This window comes from Podarcis pityusensis, assembly GCF_964106645.2.
Source record: "Podarcis pityusensis genome assembly, chromosome: 5".
Classification (NCBI taxonomy): domain Eukaryota; kingdom Metazoa; phylum Chordata; class Lepidosauria; order Squamata; family Lacertidae; genus Podarcis; species Podarcis pityusensis.
The window spans coordinates 10,632,348-10,641,723 of NC_138032.1; the positions used below are offsets into that span (position 1 = coordinate 10,632,348).

Genomic DNA, 9,376 nt, shown 5'->3' on the forward strand with positions numbered 1-9,376 from the left:
CGATGAGCTGGATTCCTTTTCTTGCGTATAGTTCACGAAAGGCTGGTCGTGGTGTCGCTCTTGAAGGTGCGGAAAGACCGATATTTTTACTGCTGAAGACGACCTCACACGGTCGCCTCTTCGATTTTTCTTGTATCTGCGGTCGAAGGCAAGGAGCATTGTGGGGAAACGAAAACTGGAGGTATACATATAGCGCTTCCTTCTCAAACTGAACCGTTCCCCCTTAAATTTACAAGGATAATAGGGGAAGGAGGTCCGCTCTAGGAATGCTCAGCGCCGCGGAGGGTAGACCCTGCTCTGAACCCAAAGGAAACCCCAAGGAAGAGCGGCTTCCGACCCAAACCGGAAGTTAGGCCTGCGTGCATCCTTCGCAATCTCTATGGGCCTGCGCCGACGCTTTCCGGCGGCGGCCGGTGAGCATTGTGGGAAACGGGAGGTGTCATGGCGGCGGCGCTTCGCCGGCCGTTCTCGAAGCTCCTGAGGTTGGCGGCAGCGATTTGGGGCGGCCCGTCGGCGTCCTCTCCTCCCAGGTGGGCAGCCGCCGGGCGGGAGGCGGGTGGAGGGAGGCGCCCTGCGACCTCGCTTTACCGTGTTCCTTTTATTCCTTGAATTTCCCCCCTGCCGTGTTCAAGCCAAGCTACTTTTTCAATGCTTAATGTTTCCTTACGGTTTTTATATATAAATAATAATAATAATAATAATAATAATAATAATAATAATAATTATTTATTCATACCCCACCCATCTGGCTGAGTTTCCCCAGCCACTCTGGGCGGCTCCCAATCGAGTGTTAAAAACAATACAGCATTAAATATTAAAAACTTCCCTGAACGGGGCTGCCTTCAGATGGCTTTTAAAGATAGGATAGCTGCTTATTTCCTTCACATCTGAAGGGAGGGCGTTCCACAGGGCGGGCGCCACTACCGAGAAGGCCCTCTGTCTGGTTCCCTGTAACCTCACTTCTCGCAATGAGGGAACCGCCAGAAGGCCCTCGGCGCTGGATCTCAGTGAACAACGGGGCTGGAGAAGCTCCTTCAGGTATACAGGACCGAGGCCGTTTAGGGCTTTATGTTGGAAGCCAACCAGAGTGGCTGGGGAAACCCAGTCACATGAGCGGGGAACAATTAATAAAATTATTATTGTGTTATTATTACTCTCTGTTGATGGATGACCATCCTGACTCGGCCCCATACACACAGCTTGGAAGCTGTGGCTGGATGGTTACGTGGGAGCCAGTTAAAGTTAAATCCTTCGAAGACAGAGGTCCTTTGGCTGGGTCGGGACAATATGGGATGGGGGGGGCAACTCCCATCTCTTGCGGGGGCGCAATTAGTGGCAGCACCGTCTGTTAAGAGTTTGGGTGTAATCTTTGACACCTCCCTTTCAATGGAGGCGCAGATTGCAGCTATAACAAAGGCGGCATTTTTTCATCTCCACCAAGCTAAGCAGTTGGCTCCTTACCTCTCTCGCCCTGACCTAGCCACTGTGATCCACGCGATGGTCATCTCCAGACTATTGTATTATTGTAACTCGCTCTACGTGGGGCTGCCCTTCAGACTGACCCAGAAACTCCAGCGGGTGCAGAATGCTGCGGCGAGACTCCTCACGGGGTCCTCGCTGCGGGATCACATTCGCCCAGTGCTATACCAGCTGCACTGGCTCCCGGTGGAGTAAAGAATCAGGTTTAAGGTGCTGGTTTTAACCTTTAAAGCCCTGTACGGCCTAAGACCTTCGTATCGACGGGACCGCCTCTCCTGGTATGACCCACGGAGGACCTTACGGTCTTCAAACAAAATCACCTCGGAGGTCCCGGGCCACAGAGAGGTTAGGCTGGCTTCAACCAGAGCCAGGGCTTTTTCGGCTGTGGCTCCAATCTGGTGGAACGCTCTGTCACAAGAAACTAGGGCCTGCGGGACTTGACAACTTTCCGCAGGGCCTGCAAGACAGAGCTGTTCCACCAGGCCTTTGGCCAAGGCACAGCCTGACCCCCTCCTTTGGTAATTCTTCACAGAACTTTAGCCCAATGGTTACCATCAATTTGATTTGAACTGATTTTATAATGAATTGATTTTAGAATGCTGTATTATTTTACTGTTGTTAGCCGCTCTGAGCCCGGCTTCGGCTGGGGAGGGCGGGATATAAATAAAGTATTATTATTGTCGCCATTTAAGGAATCCGTGAGGGAGAACGTTGGTTAACTGTTTTTGTATTTTTAACTCCCCCTTTCTCCAACTTGGCGATCCAAGTACTGACCATTCTGATCTCACAGGGTGGCAATAGGGAAACCAGTAGGCTCACCAGTCTACCACGTTCAATGAGGTAGGTGAATCATAGGGTTGCAGAGTTGGAAGGGACCCCGAACGTCATTCCTGTAATGCAGGAATCTCAGCTCAAGCATCCGTGGCGGACAGCCAGGCGACTTCTGCTTTAAATACCTCCAAGGGAGGAGAGTCCACCACTTTCCAAAGGAGATCGTTCCAACCGTCCAACAGTTCTTACTGTCAGAAAGTTCTTCCTGACGTTGAGTTGCAATCTTCAAAGCCGTCTTCAAATATCTCAAAGTTCTGTCCCCATGGAAGGATGGAACTGGCTTGTTTTCTCCTGCTCTGGAGGGTAGAAGAAGAAGAAGAGTTTGGGTTTGATATCCCGCTTTATCACTACCCGAAGGAGTCTCAAAGCGGCTAACATTCTCCTTTCCCTTCCTCCCCCACAACAATCACTCTCTGAGGTGAGTGGGGCTGAGAGACTTCAGAGAAGTGTGACTGGCCCAAGGTCACCCAGCAGCTGCATGTGGAGGAGCAGGGACGTGAACCCGGTTCCCCAGATTACGAGTCTAGCGCTCTTAACCACCACACCACACTGGCTCAAACCAATGGCTTCTACGTTGCAAGAAAGGAGATTCCGACTAAACATCATTGCAGGGGGTTGGGGTCGCTTCCAACTCCACAGTTCTATGATGTTATGTTATCAAAGTCCAACTGTGTTCAGGGAGTTCGATTTGATTTGTACGCAATAAATTGCAGCCTTCTCGGGGGGGGGGGGATGGGCTTCTATAGTATAGCTGTTATGTAGACTAGCTTGCTAGAGGGGTCACCCACCATACAGTGTCCAGATCTGAAATCTCTTGAGTGTCTAAAGAAATATCTAGGTTTCCTCAAAAAGTGATTTTAGTTCAGATATTCGGTTTTTAAAAACCACTTAAACACTTTGAACATTTGCTTTAAACTAGGTAAATTTGTTTATATGAAATTGTAGAATAGGAGGGTCCTTGAAAAGTCATCTAGTCAGTCTCCTGCTGATGCAGAATATTCACTGCTACAGCATCCCTGATAGGTTTTGTGTGTGTGTGCCTATATCATTTTGTTGTTTTTTTAAATAAATCCTGGTTTTTTTGTCCTTCAGATTCATCCTTAACAATCTGCACAAGAATGCCACAAAAGTAGAAACAGTCTCTCCCTGTATGTTGCTTCATACCTCCTTGCCTCGGAATGGGCTGGAGGAATTTTTTGATGACCCCAAAAACTGGGGAAAGACAGAAGTCAAATCTGGTAAGATACTCAGAATCTGTTTATCTTGACTCCCCTTCTGGCCTCCCACGTTGTGGGTATGTAAGCTAGGTGGGATTGTAAAAGTTCAATAGCAGCACATTCTGTGCTGGTGTATATCTTCATGTGTCTGTAAAATCACTATTCAGGTGTACACTCTTATTCAGAATATGTCACCTGAAGATATCATTATGTCCAATAATATGTTAGCATTATTTATATTTAATTCTGTTCATTTAAAAATATTTGATTGTACATGATAATGATTATACATGATAATGTTGAGGAAACTTTTGTATCACCTTTTCTAACTTTCATTTTTTGGTGAAGCTTTCATGGGTGCAAAGCAGATTTCAGTCTGGTTGGGTCCTTAGAACAGTTCTCCATATAGATTTGAGCAGTCACTGTCTCCCTGCCAAAACACTAATGCGCTTTGTGGATTCCACAGGGGATTCTTGGACAGTGGAACAGCTCCGAGGCAAGAGCAGTGAGGATTTGCACAAACTTTGGTGAGTATATTTCAGTGTATCTAATGGCTTGTGTTTCTTTAAAGTTACTGTACTCGTTTCATCCTTGTGCACAGTATTTCAAGAACTGCTTGGTCATGATTTCAGAATCCAGGAATATCCTCCTCAGTCCAGTTAAAATCAACACTGGGGAAAATCTCAGTGTTAACCCATTAATATTATTGACTCAGATTGCTTCCAAAATTCATAAGCTTGCTGACATTCCCACCACATGTGTAATATAGTTGTGCATTTACAGCCAGACACTTCAACACTGAACATTTGTTTCCATAAACATTCTGTTCAACCTGGCAGGAGTTAAATATTGGTGCAATAAAAGCTTGTACTGTATTTCCCTTATTGATAAACTTAGTGCAGATTTTTTACTGTATGCCAATTCTGGCATAGTAAATCCCACTTCTTTATCTCACCTTATCCTGAAGACAGACTCCTTTTTACTTTGGTCAATCAATAATTTGTAGGTTTTTGCCAAGAGGCCTTTTGATTTATTAGCTGCCATTGTGATTTCTCATGTTGTCATCTTCCTTACCATATACTCGACAAAAGATTCCTTAATTGAAAATTCTGAAAGCATGGAGTACCTAGCCTCCTGTTTTTTAAGCTATCTCATTCCATGTTAGCAAACTTTCATCTGTTAAATCCCTAAATTTGTGTATACCCTTCCCCCAATTTACAAACTCTGATGGCTGATTTCTCGTTAAAAACATTGAGTGACTTTAAGATGAATGCTAAGGAGGGAAACTTCTGGGCCTGATTTCATCCTATAATTATTCCAAGTTTTCACCATTTGTCTTAGAAGTAAAGTTCATTTTAACTTGTCTTTTTCCTCTGCTAGTTGTGACACCCACTGTCCCTATATCATTATAATTTAGCCAAGAAGCTGTAGACAGAGGTGGCTGGACAAAATTTCACACATTTCAGAAAGCTCTATTGAATTGCATGTGGACAGCCATTTTGAGAGCTTTTGCTTCCACTTTAGTTTAAACATAATTTCTCATATGACCCAGAACCAACAAACTCTGGTTACTGTTAACTATAGTTATTTTCAAACATGCCCATTTCAAATCACAGTTTAAGCAAACCACAGTTAAGATTAACCACAGTTCTGGGTCCAGCCAACATGGTAAGCAATAGTTAATCAAAGGCAGAAGCAAAAATGTTCAAAATTCACCTCCAGCTACATGGGAGGTGGAAGAATTTCAGCCCCAGCTTCTCATTGCTTATTGACATAACACTAAACTATGGTTAGGATGACCTGTGTGTAGGGCAAACGAGTCCCAGTTAACAATCTGTTAGTACTTACCAATATGTTCTTTGACTTAGGTACGTCCTGCTTAAAGAGCGAAACATGCTTTTAACGTTGGAGCAAGAAGCAAAACGGCAGAGGCTGCCAATGCCAAGCCCAGAGCGATTAGATAAGGTAACATGATGCCGAGGTCACTGCTAGTGTTCAAAACTCCAGTTGTCCTGGGCGCATTTTGCGACAGGGAATTTCATTAGCGCAAGCAGTTTCTGAGATCTGGGTGCAGTACTGCGGCTAAGATTTCCGATTAAAACTACGAAGTGGAAGGAAAGAAGGACCTTTTTCTGCCTCCCCACTTCCAGCTACTCTCTGAAGACTGGAGAAGAGACCCTCTTAAGAATATTAGGGGGGTGGGTAGGGGAAGGACTAGACCATGTGAAAAATGAACATCATATTTCAGCTGCAGTTCATTCATTTTCAGCTTTGTATACTTGTTATATTAAAAAGTGTTCCTAGACATTCTGTTGCTGCACCCATAACCTAGGTTTAAGGTGCCATTTAGCTCCTAGCTTTCATATCTCAGTTTCTAACCTGGACATGGGCAACCCTATTTTCTTTGTAAAGGAGGCAGCATTTGCAGTTCTTCCAAAGACTGTTTACAACTTTTACCTACATTTATGTAGGAGTCAGATAAGATGAAGCAAGTCTTTAAACTTTCCCTAATTCTATTAGGCTCCTTAAACTCTTGATTTGCCCTCACCCTCCTTGTATTTTGTCACCAACCCTGGCTGCGTGAGCCCTGGCAGCAAGGGAATGGGTGCAGGATTCTGAAGCAGTTTCCAGTTGAATTTTTTTCTGGTGCCAGCAGACATGGTAAAATGAAATAAGTCTGTAAGTAAGGGATACGAGTCACAGAAAGCCTGGTTGTAGTTTCTGGTGAAGAAGTTCCACCCAACAGCAGTGCTGCCCAGCGACAGTGTAGTTATGGTTCAGGTTGTTACAGCACAATCCATTGGCATGCTCTTGGCACAGACTCCAAGGAAAGGGATTTCTATATATTTCATAGTTCTCATTCCAATGGGCCTTTCACAAACAGATTTCCCAGCAAAGTGTGGTTTAGTTTGTAGGGACAATCAAAACCTGTTACAGTGCTACCTCAGGCTACATACGCTTCAGGTTACAGACTCTGCTAACCCAGAAATAGTGCTTCAGGTTAAGAACTTTGCTTCAGGATGAGAACAGAAATCGTGCTCTGGTGGCGCGGCGGCAGCGGGAGCCCCCATTAGCTAAAGTGGTGTTTCAGGTTAAGAACAGTTTCAGGTTAAGAACGGACCTCCGGAATGAATTATGTACTTAACCTGAGGTACCACTGTATAAGACTGCTAAGCCCATGCACATTCTACAACAGAATGCCTTCCATGTTTTGGACTACAGCTCCCATCAGCCGTGACAGCTGTGCTGACTGGGGTTGATGGGAGATGTAGGCCAAAACATCAGGCGAGCACCAACTTGGGAAAAGCTAGTGCCTGGAGTTCTCCTGGGCTCAGGCTCTTTCACGTGGATTGGTGGCTTTGGAGCTGAAACACTCTTTTTGTGGTCTTCAGGTGAAAGATTCCATGGACAGAATGGATCTTGTCATCCAGGAAAGGGAAGACGCTTTGCGGCTCTTACAGACCGGCCAGGAGAAAGAGAGACCAGGCGAATGGAGACATGACTTCTTGGGCCGCGTATTTTGGTACAAGAAAGAATTATTGGTGTTTATCGAGCAGCGTTTGTGTGGTGGGGAAAGCAAATACCAAGCGTGGCTCCGTGTAGAGCAGACACTTTGTACAACATTCCACCTTCAGTCCTTGGCCTCTCCATCTTTTGAGCTAGCAGAGTTAGGAAAGACTTCTACCCGAGACCTCAGGGAACCACTGCCAGTCCGAATAGACAGTACCACTGGGACATGCAAGGAAACACTAAACAATGTGGAATGCTCCTTTTCAGTGTCAGTCACCCGACATTTTTTTTCTAATCCCTCTGCCAGCAGATTTTTAAATACTTTTTCCTAACATCCAATTAGCATTCAGTGGCCGGTGAGCATGCTTAATCCTCACTGTGTTTTGGGTTGGGGAGGGGAGGCTTGTTTCCTTCCCTTTAGTTTTCCTTTTCCCCCTAAAGTTGGTTTTTGTTTTTGTTTTTTTTGTTTGTTTTTTTGTACTTCTATAAGCCTGGTACTTGGGAGCGACTCAAGACATTTTGCTGCCTGAGGCCAAGGACAAGAGAGATGGTGCCCCACATCCCATGAGCAGATGCCAACTGGATTGCCAGTTGGATCGTACCTCCACACTGGGGCAGCATCCTTCATCACACCTGAGGGCAGCAGGCTAGCTTTTAAGGGCAGACTTCATAGGATACCCAGTAATTGCCCGACTCTGCCTAATGGTAGGGCCAGCCCTGCTCATGCTGCTGCCTTGTGTGTAGTTACTGCCTCTCTGACCACATAAGAATCCACACCAAGAAATAAGAGGTTATGAGGACTGGGCTGAATGGACCAATGATGTGATGCAGTGCAAGGCAGTTTCATATATTCAAGCGAAACATATTGTGGAAAGAACTCTCCGTTTAAGTTAAGAGCGAACAAAAAAAAAGTCTCTTCTACCATTTGACGTTCTTAGCTTTCTAGTACATTTTCTCTGTAAGCTATTCAGAGCAGGAGGGAACTTTGAATGTATGGGGTGGAGTCTTCCATTATGTGCTTTGCAAGCAGGTCAGGGCTGCCTTTCATGTACAGCCAGTTCAGTTTCTAAAGGGCAGTGGAGGCTTGGGAAGACTGGTTATCACTTTGCCTTTCCTTAGTGAAAGTGGTGGCAAGGAGGGGTGAGTGCTGCTACTGCCCTAAAATAATTAACCTACCATTCTGCCTTTATCATCTGAAACCACCAAATAATTTGCTTAGATAAGAACTGGTCAGGGCAGATCAGCTACTGATGGTGAACTAGGGACTGATGCTTGTGTTTGTGCTTTGATGTGTTTTAGCTAAAAATAGGCTCTAAAATGTTGTGTAATGTATCCTGAGATTTTGGGGTGGGAAGAGGCAGCTAGACATAATTATGAGCTTTTCAAAAGAATCTCATCTCACACATTCCCCTCGTCTGTCATTGGCAGGTACACTTTTAGGGAATGGCCAATCCCTTGGTACCTAAATGCAAAGCATAACAGAAAGCGGTTCTACTATTTGCCAAATGTCAATCGTTTTAACAGGTAAGACCAGCAGCCTTTAAAACCAGACCCTTTTATATGTCCTCTTACCATTTGTCCTGCTTTGCTGATTGTCTGGGAGAGCTACGAGATCGCCTTGCGCTACATGTGCCTGCTCGACCACTTCAATCGGCAGAATTGGCACCACTGCAGGTGTCTCACAGGTGTCTGCGTTTGTAAGAACATGTTTAGTGTGGCAGTGGCTATACTTTGGAACTGTTGAGCTCAAGCAGACACCTTCACTGTACTCTCTTGGGCACCTGCTAAAAACATTGTTGTATACACATTGTTGTATATAATTGTAAATAAAACAAACAACTTATACGCTAACTTGACTGGTTGGTTTTCTCCTGCAGACTCCGACTTGAACAATATTTGCGCAATGAATCAAGGAAGAGGAATATGCAGAAGCAGAGAGAGATGCGTTTAAAGAAACAATTCCCTCATCTTGGTGCTCAGTCTCAAAGTTAACGTGAAGTTGGCAGTGTTTGATGGAATTGTGGCACAAACATTCCTCCTTCTGAACTGCTTGTAAATGGACAAAGCGTAAGGCAAAACATACCATGTGATGTAAAACAAGTTCATTTCCGCCCCTACCAAAATAAAGTTGTTTCATCTTTCTTGTAAAATATTTGTTCTTTCATAGACTTGTTTGTCAACAACCATTTAATTAACTGTTTTCTATGTCATGGCACATACCATATTTTTCGCCCTATAGGACGTACTTTTTCCCCTCCAAAAATGAAGGGGAAATGTGTGTGCGTCCTATGGGGCGAACGCAGGCTTTCGCTGAAGCCTGGAGAGCGAGAGGGCTCGGT

The 9,376-nt window shown here is 44.9% G+C and overlaps 1 protein-coding gene across 1 annotated transcript; it reads left to right on the forward strand.

The window, feature by feature from the left end:
• Window positions 1–373: 373 nt before the first annotated feature.
• On the forward strand, window positions 374–9,187 carry MRPL47 (mitochondrial ribosomal protein L47). Its single transcript, XM_081008321.1, has 7 exons — window positions 374–530; window positions 3,403–3,548; window positions 3,994–4,054; window positions 5,396–5,492; window positions 6,920–7,050; window positions 8,466–8,561; window positions 8,915–9,187. Exons 1-7 carry the CDS (start codon window positions 442–444, stop codon window positions 9,027–9,029), a joined length of 735 nt encoding a protein of 244 aa, XP_080864447.1. The 5' UTR covers window positions 374–441; the 3' UTR covers window positions 9,030–9,187.
• The last annotated feature ends 189 nt before the right edge of the window (window positions 9,188–9,376 follow it).

Bases quoted from the DNA above. Each gene is read 5' to 3' on its own strand.
- MRPL47 (XM_081008321.1), top strand. From the start codon at position 442: ATGGCGGCGGCGCTTCGCCGGCCGTTCTCGAAGCTCCTGAGGTTGGCG. The intron at 5,493-6,919 runs GTAACATGATGC...TGTGGTCTTCAG, and splicing joins GCCCAGAGCGATTAGATAAG to GTGAAAGATTCCATGGACAG. The intron at 8,562-8,914 runs GTAAGACCAGCA...TTTCTCCTGCAG, and splicing joins AATGTCAATCGTTTTAACAG to ACTCCGACTTGAACAATATT.